Source organism: Anabrus simplex, chromosome 2 (genome assembly GCF_040414725.1).
Source record: "Anabrus simplex isolate iqAnaSimp1 chromosome 2, ASM4041472v1, whole genome shotgun sequence".
In the NCBI taxonomy this organism is placed as follows: Eukaryota; Metazoa; Arthropoda; class Insecta; order Orthoptera; family Tettigoniidae; genus Anabrus; species Anabrus simplex.
Window position 1 is genome coordinate 328494924 of NC_090266.1, and position 14297 is coordinate 328509220.

At 42.1% G+C, this 14297-nt stretch overlaps 1 protein-coding gene across 4 annotated transcripts in view; it reads left to right on the forward strand.

Annotated features, from left to right (window-relative positions):
- LOC136864111 (YTH domain-containing protein 1) overlaps positions 1–14297 on the forward strand; it is a 541394-nt gene that overhangs the window by 282220 nt on the left and 244877 nt on the right. For all 4 annotated transcript variants that reach the window (XR_010859272.2, XR_010859271.2, XM_067140687.2 and 1 more), the window contains one exon: positions 12610–12657. Coding sequence is in view for 2 of the 4 variants with exons in the window: in XM_067140687.2 (XP_066996788.2) it covers positions 12610–12657 (48 nt within the window). In the remaining 2 variants the exon portion in view is untranslated. The remainder of the gene's footprint in view (positions 1–12609; positions 12658–14297) is intronic.

Sequence of the window (14297 nt, forward strand, 5' to 3'; positions counted from 1 at the left end):
AGAAATTTAATTTAGTCAAATATCGTTTTCTCTTAAATTTCACTTCGCTGGATAGAGGAAAATGCATAATAATACTGCTAAAATGATATAACATTTTGAATGTTTCAAAATAAATTAAGCCGCGAAATTTCTCGCTTCATTCGCTCTCGTGAGAACTAGGCAACATAATTTGCTGCCTTACTCTTGAAGTGGTGGACAATTTCTTACGTTCAGCACCCAGTGAAAGGGAAGTACACCCGAAATAATAATGTTATTGGAGTACGTCCCACTAACTACTTTTTTACGGCTTTCGGAGACACGGAATTGCCAGAATTTATTCCTACAGTAGTAAATCTACCAACACGAGGGTGACGTATTTGAGCACCTTCAAATACCACCGGACTGAGTCAGGATCGAACCTGCCAACTTGGGGTCAGAAGGCTAGCTCCTCAATCGTCTGAGCCACTCAGCCCAAGTACACCCAAAATTATCGTTAACCCAGTAAACGGCTCTGGTAATTCTAACATAATATTGACATATGGCATAGCAGCAATTCACACAATGATGGTAGCCTTAGTAATGAAATATTCAAACACTTAAAGATATAACAGGTTTCTACCCATTAAAGAACATACATACATACATACATACATTATCATTATAGACTGTTATGCCTTTCGGCGTTCAGTCTGCAATCCTGTGTGAATTTACTAAACATTGCCACAATCCTCTATTTGCAACTAGTGCTGTGGCCTCATTTAGTTCTATACCTCTTATCTTTAAATCTTTAGAAACTGAGTCTAACCATTTTCGTCTTGGTCTACCTCTACTTCTCTTACCCTCCATGACAAAGTCCATTATTCTTCTAGGTAATCTGTCCTCCTCCATTCGCCTCAAATGACCCCACCACCGAAGCAGGTTTATGCGTACAGTTTCGTCCATCGAGTTCATTCCTAAATTAGCTTTTATCTCCTCATTCTGAGTACCCTCCTGCCATTGTTCTCACCTGTTTATACCAGCAATCATTCTTGCTACTTTCATGTCTGTTACTTCTAATTTGTGAATAAGATATCCTGAGTCCACCGTGCTTTCACTCCCGTAAAGCAAAGTTGGTCTGAAAACAGACCGATGTAAAGATAGTTTCATCTGGGAGCTGACTTCCTTCGTACAGAATACTGTCGATCGCAACTGCGAGCTCACTGCATTAGCTTTACTACACCTTGATTCAATCTCACTTAGTGTATTACCATCCTGGGAGAACACACATCCTAAATACTTGAAATTATCGACCTGTTCTAGGTTCGTATCACCAATCTGACATTCAGTTATGTTGAATTTCTTACCTACTGACATCAATTTAGTCTTTGAAAGGCTAATTTTCATACCATACTCAGTGCACCTATTTTCATGTTCCAAGATATTAGACTGCAGGCGTTCGGCACAATCTGCCATTAAGACCAAGTTGTCAGCTTAGGTCAGACTGCTGACTACATTTCCACCTAACTGAATCCCTCCCTGTCATTTTATACCTTTCAGCAGATGATCCATGTAAACTACAAACAGCAAAGGTGAAAGATTACAGCATTGTCTTATCCCTGTAAGTACCCTGAACCAAGAACTCATTCTACCATCAATTCTCACTGAAGCCAAATTGTCAACATAAATGCCTTTGATTGTTTTTAATAATCTACCTTTAATTCCATAGTCCCCCAGTATGGCGAACATCTTTTCCCTCAGTACCCTGTCTTATGCTTTCTCTTGATCAACGAAACAAAAACATAACTGCCTATTCCTCGCGTAGCATTTTTCAATTACCTGGTGCATACTGAAAATCTGATCCTGACAGCCTCTCTGTGTTCTGAAACCACACTGGTTTTCATCCAACTTCCTCTCAACCACTGATCGCACCTTCCAATCCAAGATGCCAGTGAATACTAATACCTAGGCCTAGAGATACTTAAGTTGATACAGATCAGATAGTGGTCTGTATCATCAAAAAATCCCCGGAGAACTCGTACATTCCTAACAGATTTCCTGAATTCTAAGTCGGTTAAGATATAATCTATTATGGATCTGGTACCCCTAGCCTCCCATGTGTATCGGTGAATAGCCTTATGCTTGAAGAATGTATTCGTAACTGCTAAACCCATACTAGCACAGAAGTCCAGCAAACGCTTCCCATTCCCATTAGCTTCCATATCTTCCCCACATTTACCAATCTCCCCTTCGTATTTTTCAGTTCTCTTTCCAACTCTCGTATTGAAATCGCCCATTAGGACTATTCTATCCGTGCTGTTGACCCTGACCACCCATGAGTGGAAAATCTCTGCTGACTCTAAATGTTGATATTTAACCACATGGACGAGTTTCAGTTCGGTGTAGTCTGCTTGATAACGGATAACCACAGCATGAATTGGAAGGTGTTGGTAGTGTTAAATCCTGCGTTACAAACCCAGCTAATCCCTCCAAGTCTGTATTTCTTCTGTGTGACAGTATACAGATTGCTCCATCTGTTACACTTATAAGTTTTGCTATACTCCAAGTTCTCGTCAAACATTTCTGCAGGCAAGCACAGATTATTGTAAAATACACTTGCATCTAAATCACTCGACACCGTAAAGCACATGGACACTGACTGAATATCACACTATCAATTATATTCTACCTACATTATGTTTTTTGAGGAACACGAATAGGTTCACCGTTTCGAATTAGAGAAAAGTCCTCCCTAAGCTCAGACTTATTCTCAAAATGATGTATGCACACTACAGTTTTGTCATCGACTTCAAAATAATCACGATGAATATTCCTAACCCATGTCTCTCTTAATGTAGAAAAATTAAGAATTGTTGTATGAGAGGCATTGCTATAGTTAGTCTTAACCTGGTTCACAACATGATGAGAACAAACACATTCTCACATACTGCATATAATTGCAGATTCTAAGTGTCCATAGACTCATATAAATATACTCGCACACTTATATTCTACAAATAAACTAACATCTATCGTCAAATTTCATAAAATTACACAGACTACATACGATAACAAGAAACCAAAACAAACCCACATTTCCAACATGTCCGACTACTCGATTCACCATCTTCGAACGATCGAGTGTAGCATTAAGGTCTGAGGATTGGAGTATGTACAATTGCAAGCTCTCTCGTCGACATTCGAAGGCGGTGTCAGATTCGATTAGTAATACCAGTCAATTGCTGTTCTTTAAAAAGAAAATTCAAAATGAGAGGGTTGCACGTTTTCCTAATAAATGCATAAATAATGTGGCCGATAGTAATAGTTAACTCGTTAGAAATAAAGGCTGAAGTAAATGATTGCTTAACTTAATGTTATATACTGTAATTAAGTAAAAATGTGACACACCTCGAGATATGGCAGAGTACATCGCTGATTTTAGAGGATGTTTATATTTTGTCGTGTCTAGTTAAATTCAGGAAAGGCTGTTCGCATGTAAATTTGTAGCGAGGAGGTTATCATTTCTCTACGTGAACTTGAATTACGTTTTCATGATACATATACAGTTAGGTTAACTGATGCTGTTCGAAGAAGAAAATTTAAACGTTTGCCACAGAGGCCTCTGGAGTGCTGCTACAATTTTTTCAGAATTAAATTAAACATACACTTTTATATAGTATCGGATTTCAAAAAATAGAACAAACGAGTAAGCCGTAGTGTGGATATGATCCGTGAGAACACAAGTTTTGAACAAACTGCTTGCCGTTTCATACCAATTTTAATGTGTATGAGGTTTCTCCTGATTTTTACGAAAAATCGGATATAACGACAATCCGCTATAGCAAGTACATTTTTTGCCGTTCCAAATTTTTGCTATAACGGACTGTACCTGGAATAATTCGATAAATATTTTTCTTTCTTCGCTGCCTATGGCATATCACACTTCAAAACTTATGTATGGTTATAAACAGTTTCCCATAGGCTTTTGAACCTGTTCGATTGGTCGCTGCTGTTTCCAATAGCCGCTTCTGTTGTCTGAAATAAGGTTTTCGGGTAACTTCTCTCTGTTTTAACTGATTTCATTGAGGTGCTGTTCCTAGGTTGCACTTCTTGCTACAGTTTTCTTTCTCATACGTGGTGTTTGTATTGCTGTGATATTTGAGATTTTTCTGTTTAAAGCAAAATTTTTATTGATACAATGTGAAAGAATAATCCTATAATTTAGTACTATTACAATTATGCATTTTGTCACTAATCTGTTATGGTTTCTTCCTCGATGCTATTACATGCTGTATGAAATGGTCATTTAAACTAAGCATGAATTTGAAACAGTGATAAGAACAAAGTTACAAGTTGTATTGCCAGTGCATTCCAACTCCAATTTGGCAGGTTTGATGCCAGCTCAGTCTGATGGTATTTGAAGGTACGAAGATATGTCGTCCTCATGTCGATTGATTTACCAGCGTGTGAAAACTCCTGCACGACAAAATTCCAGCACCTTGGTATCTTCCAAAAACCACAAATCTAGTTACCATTAGTTACATCATTAATTTCATGGAATTTAAGCTACAATAATAGTCTATTGCATCTTGATAATGTCTGGCAAATCAAAATCAAAATCTTATCTGCAAAATGTATGTTAACATATACACAGCTTATTAGAGCGCGTGCGCACTGTGCACATACGCATATTTAAACACAAGCAATTTTAACGAGTTATGAATAGCCACACTACTAATTACCAGTCTATTTACAACAAATTCCTGTACCTTATGGCGTAGCAAGGGTCCAGCCCGTTCCTTTACCTGGGACGTTAATCTTTTCTTTCACTTTCCCACAAGTCCAGTTACCTCCTGCAGCTACTCTGCGTAGACAGCTGTATTTGAACACTGGCTATACAACACACGATGACTGTTCATTGGTTCGACTCCAGTTATGGTCCACTTCTTCACATAGTCCCATGCAGTGAACAACTAAACAGCCCAACAGTATTCAACAGCAGGATGATACTCACAACAGCAAACAATAACAGATCCATTTATCCTCGCACTCACGATAGATAGATAGATAGATAGATAGATAGATAGATAGATAGATAGATAGATAGATAGATACAGAATGGGTGAACCCTGCCTTCGCAGGGCTCCACACGTAGGTCTGTGAAGACCCTTTGTGTCCCTTAAATGGGTTTGCCTAGTCCAGCCCTAGTGCTCCTATAAAGGATACCAGTGTCCGGATGTTGGCATTCCTGATGTCTTCCAGGCTCACGAAATGTGAGCCAAGGTATCGATGTCTAGTGCTTGCAAGAGCCTCGCACTGACATAACACATGCGCGGAGGTCTCCTCCTCCCTACCGCCTCTTCTACACATCGGATCCTGACTGATTTTCATGATGTGTAGGTGTCTCTGTAAGGTATTGTGGCCTGTCAACAGTCCAACTACCATTCGCATTCTGGTCCTATTCAAATTTATCAGGACCTTTTTATAACTTTGGCTAGGCCCTTTAATAAGTTCACGTGCCTGCCTTGCTATAGTTAACCTCTTCCAAATGTTTAAGTGAGACTGGTTTGTCCACTGGGATATTACCAGTTTCACGCTTCGGAGTGACACTCCCAGGAAGGACTCTGGTCCTATGAACGGACCTTTTGAGCTTTGTTTCGCTAGTTTGTCAGCTTCTTCATTTCCACTGATACCTGTGTGCCCAGGGACCCATAATAGGGTAACTGAGCTAAGTTCACACAGCTGATCTAACATCCTTTGGCATTCCCATACCATTTTTGATGTTGTTTTAACTGCACATAGTGCTTTTAATGCTGCCTGGCTATCGCTGCAAATGGTGATGCATCTTCTGTGTCCAGGCATGTTCCATATATATACAGCACAGGCCAGTATTGCGTATACTTCGGCCTGGAAAACAGTAGCGTATTTACCCATAGGTAGGGAGAGCCTTGTCTTAGGCCCCCAGACCCCAGCGCCTGTGCCCGTCTCTGTCCGCGAGCCATCTGTGTACCATGTACAGCCCCCAGACCTAAGACCGTCCCCAGCACCCGCGGCCCACTCCTCCCTTGTGGGTATCACCACTGTGAACTTATAATTCAAATTAAAACTAGGCTTCATCATCGTCGTAGGGCAGGTCTGGTGAAGCCTTGTAAGAATTAGAGGCATGACCTCTATTCGGATTCTTGAAGGACCATCCTCCGAGTGACCAGAGGCGGTAGGCACTCATTCCCGCTATTTCCTTAACATATAAATGTAAGGGGGGAAGACCTAGGATGGCCTCCATTGCACATAATGGTGTAGTATCCAGTGCCCCTGTTATTCCTAGACACGCAAGTCTTTGGACACTGTTTAACTTGGTGGTAACAGTTTTACTCTCCGAACCTGGCCACCAGACTAAAGATGCGTAGGTGATCGTGAGCCGTACAATAGAAATATAGAGCCACTGGACCACCTTAGGTCCTAGGCCCCTAGTCTTTCAGACGGCCCTCCGACAGGCCCACATAATATTGCGAGCCTTATCCACCTTATGGTCTATATGTTTCTTCCAACTCCGTCTTGCCTTAAGGATTACCCCTAGGTACTTAACTGAGGTTGTCTTAACTAATTTTTTCCCAAATAGGAAAGGCTCCGACAGTCCGTCTAGCCTCCTCCTGCTGGTAAATACCACGAGCTCCGTCTCGTCGGGATTAACTGACAAGTCCGTGTCGTGGCACCATCTTTCCACCCTACATAGGGAGCTCTGTACGAGCTGTGAAACCGTACTGGGGAAATTTCCCATCGCCATCAGGCTAATGTCATCTGCATAGCCTTGGGCGTAAATTCCTCCAACATTTAACCTGGTAAGTAGTTCATCCACTACCAGACACCATAATGTTGGTGATAATACTCCGCCCTGTGGACAACCCCTGTCTATATTAGCTCTCAACATTACTGCGTTGAGGGTAAACAGAACTTGACGGCCCTGCAGTGAGGCCATAATCCATTTTATGAGCATCCTCTTCTCTCTAGACTAAGTTCTATGGAGTCCAAAGGTGTGTAGTTAAAGGCCCCTTCTATATCTAGGAATACAACCATTGCAAGTTATTGCTGATCCAAGGCACTCTCCAGCCTAGAAACTAGTTGGTGTAGTGCCGTCTCAACCGACTTCCCTGGTTGAAATGCATGTTGATGAGGATGCAGGGGTCAGTCTCTTAATACTTTCTCCCTGATATGTCTATCCACCAGTCTTTCCAAGGTCTTAAGAAGAAAAGATGTTAGACTGATGGGTCTATAATCCTTAGGTCTAGTATGTGAAGACCTTCCGGGTGTGGGTATATACACTACCTTCGCCTGACGCCGCAAGGAGTACACGTACCCCATAGTGAGACAGGCTCTAAAAATTCTGACCAGGTATGGTATAAGGACCCCACCCGCTTCCTGAAGAAGCGCCAGGAAGATCCCATCCATTCCTGGGCTTTTGTAGGGGGCAGAACATTCTAATGCCCACTTCACCCTTGTTGGGGTAACAATCTCTGCGGCTTCCTTTCAGCCACTTCTATCAGGTCTGAAGGATCCACTCGATTCTACTTCACTATTCGTGACTGCTGAACCTGGAAAGTGGGCATCAAGCAGTAAGTTCAGGGTCTCCCTCTCTGTGGATGTATATCCACCCGAAGGTGACTCCAGTGAGCCCAGCCTTGCCCTTCCATCCAAGGTTAGAATTTTATGAAGCCTTACCGCTTCGTGTTGACTTTCAGTGGAGTCACAAAACTGTCTCCAAGATTTCCTAGAAGCCTTTTTGACTTCTGACTTGTACCTTCTTTGTGATTCTTTATAAGAATCTAGGCTTTCTTGATCCTGAAGTTCCCAGTATTTACAGTAGAACCTCGATAATTCGAAATCGGTTAATTCAAAATCCCGCCTAATTCGAAGAAGCTCTCGTTCCCGGAAACATGAGATACAGTTTTCCATGTTATTTCAATACGGAAATACGGATAATTCGTAATTCGAAGTACAATGTCGGCCCCATTACCGAAATTCAGACTTTTAATTCGAAACTGCCTTTACATTTTAAAACAATAGTATGTTACAGTGTTACAGAGTAATTTCAACTCGGTATTTTTCCGTTCCGCGTCATAATAGAACGCGCGTTCCGGAACGTGGAGGGGTAGCTTTCCGCACTTACACTCACTTCGGTGGGTCTACAGTGCGCTTCATGATTGCTAAGTTGAATGAAATCGGAATTCTTTTGTATTCAACCTTTTAAGGAACGCCGTAATATCACGCAACAGGCAGTGTGCGGGAAACTAGAATCCGCGAACACTGGCGATGCCGACAGTACACGAAAAACGTAGCTCATATAATAAATTCGTAGGCACCGAACAATATTGTCATTGCCGGTGAAACTGCATTGCTTTATTTTAATTCGAGCCCAAACGGTCTTGTGGTTTTAAAGGAGAAATTGTCAGCCGGGAAATCGTACAAGGGTGAGGGATGGGGGTCATAGTAGTGCGTTGCAATGCACATGGAAGCGAGATACTTTATCCCCTCGTCATAGGAAAGTTCGATAAGCTACAATGTTTTAAGGGCGTCGGGCACTTTCCATGCCAGTAGGCCTACAAAGCATCTAAAAATGCAAACAGTACAGAAATCCAATAAATAATGCATTTGCACAGGGGAACCGGCATAATTTATCCTCGTCTTTGAATTGTGCGAATTTTTTCTTTCGTTGCGTGAGGTTATGTTTGTCAGTGATTTATCCAAGTGCATTATTTGAACATTGTAAATGCACCTTGTTGGATACATTTCGGAAATAGCTTTTTCCATGGCATTTGAAAGGTTTGAACTGTGAATCGAGGTGATTGCATGTATTAATGGGTCTTAATACTTTGTGACGCGGCAAGTGTTTACATTTCTGAAGTACGAGAGAAGTGCCATGGCAGGAAATCGTACAAGGACAGAGTCATAGGAAAGTTCGATTTTAAGGGCATCGGGTACTTTCTGTGTAAATACAAGGCATCTAAAATGCATACAGTATAGAAATCCAATTAATAAAGCACTTGCACATGGGAGCCAGCATAGATATCTCCTCGTCTTTGAATCGTGCTTTTTTTTTCTTTCTTTAGCTGTGTGAGGTTATGTTTACCAGTGAGATATCCGAGTGCATTATTTGAATACTGTAAATGCACCTTCTTGGATACATTTCGGAAATAGTTCTTTTTTCATGGCATTTGAAAGGTATAAACTGTGAATCAAGGTTAACTGCATGCAGTAACGGGCCTTATAATATTTTGTAACACGGCAAGGGTTGGTACTTCTCAATTGCGAATTGGCGGTTAATTCGAAATCACGTAATTCGAAGTCCGATTTTTGAGTCCCAACGACTTCGAATTAACGAGGTTTTACTGTATTCCAGAGCCTTCATGTGTTTCTCCTCAGGTGTTCAAGATAACTATTCCACTTGAAGCTTCCTGTTACTCTTTTTGCCTTAACGACTGGGCAGTTTAATTCATAAGAGGTAACTAGTGTCTGTGTGAGAAAGCTCACACTGAGCTCCAGCTCCTCTTTTTTCTTAATTATATTTGGGGGTCCTCCTTTCAGTCCCCTCCTCACGTCCTCCCTGAAAGACATCCAATTGGTTCGTCTAGGGTTTCTATAAGGTGGGATCTTGAAGGAGCCCTCTATATGAAACACAATATGTCTATGGTCTGACAAGGAAGGCTCCAAAGAAACTTTCCAGTCTTTAAATTCCTGTATGATTCCCATGGAACCCAGGGTAAGATCTATGATCCCCTCACTCCTGTTATTGATGAAGGTAGAGGTATCACCTATGTTCATGATCTCAAGATCAGTTGTACATAGAAATTCTATGAAATGCTCTCCCCTTTGGTTTGTGTGTTTACTTCCCCAAATGCTGTGATGAGCATTGGCGTTACATCCTACTATGAGGTTTAGTCCTTGTTTCCTACAGTATATCACCAGTCTCTTGAACTCCTCCGGCGGGGGTGGAGGTTCCGAATCTCCTGGGAAATATGCAGAACAGACAACCAGGTCTCTTGGCTGTCCACCCTCTTCATATCTCGCTAGAACTGCTACAAGGTCTCTATTAATGAAGCCTGGTATAGCCCAAGTGTTATGATCCTTAACTAGTATACATGCTGTAGGCTTTTCCTCTGCTACTTCACTGAATAGAGTGAAGCCTGCACATTTTAGTCCCATGATATGCCCCTGTCTAAGCCAGGGTTCTTGTATCAGGGTGACCGAAAACATGCCTTTCTGGATACTTCTGATAAGTACCTAGAGGCCGCTATACAATGTTATATGTTTGCCTGTATGAAAGTAATCATTCCTTACTTTCATGCAATACGTTACCTTATGCGGTCTCCGGAACGTGCAGCTCCGTCTCCCGCGATGAATCTTGAGGCTTGGCTGGCCCTGGTTCCTGTCCGGGCTCCCGCTCTTCGCCCCTGCTGGTCTCAGTGTTGTCTGTGGTGGGGTTGGTCCTCTGCTTGTCGCGCTTGCCCTCCACCAAGGTGAAGGTCCATGCTGACCACAAGTCGGACACCTCTCTTCTCCTCCTTGCGGTTGTAGACCCTCCAGCTGTTGGGATTTAAGCCATGGTTCTGGCGTGCCATTCTTCCCAAAAGGAAGTTATTGTCCTTTGGTTATCCTGGTATCCAGACCATGACTCTCTTATAGGAAAGGAGTTTATCCATGCCCACAATTGTGAGCCTGGCTCCTTCCCATGGTTGTATACCTGTAACAAGACTAGAAAGCCATGCTACAGTCTCATCATTCTCTGCGATAATGACAGACGCACCTCTCGACAGATAGCCGTCCAGGAACTGAGGCTTAATGGGGCCCCTGCTCCGGAAGCTCGTCTGTCAGATTGGTGATAGCCTCCGCCACAGATTCCACCTGTTTCTTGGTTAGCTGCTGGTCAGGATATCCTACAGGTACTATGGCCATCCTGATCCCAGCTTTAGCTATCCTAGCATACTCCACCTTGGGTTTTTTGTGAGTCTGCCGATCTTCTTCTGGGGTTGCACCCGACAGAAATAGTTTCCCCACTAGCATCTTGGTGGGTGGAGTCTCTGTGCCCTAGAAGCAGAGCCCTTTTCAGGGTCCCGCCTCTTGTGCCCATTGAATATCCCCGCAGTCGTCGCTGTCGTGGCAGTAGAAGGCCTCTCAGCTCCAGGAGTTAGGCCCTCTTTGGCCTGTTCCCGGGCCTTTAAAGCCTTCTTATACCTCCTCTTCTCAGCGCTGGAGCACTGTTTCTTCTTTTTCTTCTGGATTAGTAGATTGCTCACCTCTAGAGTAAGCTCTCTTACTGTCGAGGTCGTGCTGTCCGAGGGTATCTCCGAAGAGTCCCCATCGGTTGTTGCTGAACTGGTGTTCCTCTCGGAGGCCCCAGAAGAGCTTTCCGGTTTATGGGTAGCTACGGTACTCATTTAGGTCCCACGAGTAGCTAGGGAAATATATGTCCGCCCAGGCAGAGCCCCGCATACCCGGGTAAGGCTACTTACTTCGAGAGGGCGCCAAGTATCTCGAAGGCTCCGTTCAGGACACATCTCCCATGTGCCATGCACCCCATCGGCACGGGTCGCGTTACACCTTAGGGTTGGGTGGCGCTTTATTTTCCTCCCCCTTGTATACCGAATGGTTACCCAGTAGGGATCCATTCGGCATCGCAAGAAAGGAGCTACTAGTCCCCCTCACCACTCAGAGGATCTTCAATTGAAGAGGGTAACCAAGGTTAACCCCTACAATTGTAGAAGCACACACGAGGGGGACTCGCAATAGCGCATTTCCTCGCTGGCTCATGGTAATCCTCAGTACACAAAGTTACACGAACACACAGTACAGTCTTTCATTCTGTCGCCTGCACCTACACACTGGTCTCTCCGACACCACAACAACCAGATCAAAAATTGGATGTATGGCTTTTCAGGCGTTTGCTCTATTAACCAGAATTTCGTCTTAGGTCTGACACTAGACTCGTCAGAGTGGGATGTGTCAGACCCTACCCACTGATGCTGGGGTGTATGCAGGTGAACTTATCAGAAGCCTCTTATGTGGCACAGTCTGATAACTGCATACGGGAGATAAAACTCCACAATGGAATTAATGCCCGCCTAGCAATTCCAAATGGTAATACTAAATTCCCATGAAGGGAATTAGATATTTTTCCACCAATAGAGCATATCAAAAATCAGATCAAAAATTGGATGTATGGCTTTTCAGGCGTTTGCTCTATTAACGGCCACGACTAGGCTCCCTTTTTATAGCTCGCGTGGTATGATCCAGGAATTGGACGATGTCACTACAGGCAGAACATTCCCGTTGAATCTCCAAGGAACTCGCAGGTAAGCAGGCTGCCGAGAACAATACACGGAAAGGCTGACCCCACCCCACAAGTCGGCTGGGAGATTCCAGGTCGTCTGTCGCCAGCCCCTTCCTGGAAGTACCGAAAGGGGCTACCACGGGGCTGGCATGTAACAGTAATATAGAGGAGTTAAGAAAGGAATGAAGCCCATGAAATGGGACTGCTTTCAAAATTTTTAACACACTTCAGGAGGGAGATAATTTATATATACATTTCTTTGACATAAATATTGCAAATTCTTTGTTTTCTTTGTGTACTTGAGTACTAATTGCGCTGTTTTATATTTATAGGTCATAGTTCAAAACGTTCTAAGTCAGGCCGGAAGGTAAAGTCTTATGGTAAGTACTGATTTTTCAACAATCAATCATCAGTTTGCATTTAGGGTTGGCACTCAGGTGGTAGATTCCCTATATTTTGTTTACCTGGTCTTTTCTTATATATTTTCTAAGAGTATGGAAATTAATTGAACATTTCCTTTGGTAAAGTATTCTGTTCCCTAATTTATCTTCCTATGAATGAATATTTACCCCAATTTGTCCCCTTGAATTCCAACATTATATTCATGTTATGATCCTTCCGACCTTTAAAAGCTCCACTCAAGCTTATTCTTCTGCTAATGTCATTGCATGCCATCTCTCCATTGACAGCTCAGAGAACATAATGCTTAGCCGAGCAGCTTATCTCCTTACTTCCAAGTCTTCTCAGCCCAAAGTTTACAAAATTTTTGTAACACTATTTCTTTATCAGAAACCGCTGGTTCAAAGCATTTCTATCGTAATTAGCATGTTTCAGATTTTACGTTAAAGCAAATTTGAAGTTTGTATATGCCAGAAATCACCGTGGAGTCTTAAGGTTGTCAGCGTTCTGGGCAATACCAACAGCCGTAAGTCTCCATGGTGATATCTGGCATAGATGGAAACTATTAATTTAAGAAGGAAGCCATATTTTCCAATATTTATTATTATTATTATTATTATTATTATTATTATTATTATTATTATTATTATTATTATTATTATTATTATTATTATTATTATTATTATTATTAACAAATACATTGCAAATGGGTAATATCCCAGTGGCAGTGGTCACCTACAGTAGTGTAATAATAAAGTAAACATAATTACACAACAACAAACAAACAAACAAACAACAAGAGTACAACAAGCAATTCCATGGAAAGAAAATATTACAAGAAATACTACTACTTTAACATTCTAAATCCAGCATCATCATATAAAATTTCATACACTACTTAAGTATTTCCAGTGCTTAACACTACGGCTTACAGTACTATAGATTGAGCTTACTACTAGCTTAACATTACAAGTGATGATAAAGTTAAAAACATAGGTAATTACCCAACAACAACAACAACAGCAACAATAACTACGACATAAGTACAACAAGCAATTCCCTAGAAAGAGAATACCACAAGAAAAACTACTAGTTTCACATTCTAAACAAAGTAGAAAATCACAAATTCACTTTTCGTAATTTACAACTTTTACTTTTCACTTTATACTAGCACTGAATGACTTGAATGACTTGATACAGAAAGGGAATCTATCAAAGACTGCTGCAGGTAATATATTCCAATCCCTTATACAGTGAAACCTCGATTCTCCGTTTTTGGCGGGGCCGCGGAGGAAAAAACGTACATAGGAAAACGGAAAATCCAGGAATGATTGAACCATCAACGGTTTGGCTGAACATCACAAAATTGAATTATGTATACAGTACTCATAATCCTACAAACACCGCTAAACCAAACTAAACTATAGCCCCAACGGGCCTTCCGCTTACCAAGCGACCGCCCTTGGTCCGAAGGCCTGCAGATTACGAGGTGACGCATGATCAATGTGACGAATCCTCTTGGCCGTCACTCCTATCGCTCAAGAGCGGGGTCGCCATCTTACAGTTAAATAGCTCTTCAATTAAAGGTAATCGTTGAATGAGTGAACCTGGAAAGAGCCCT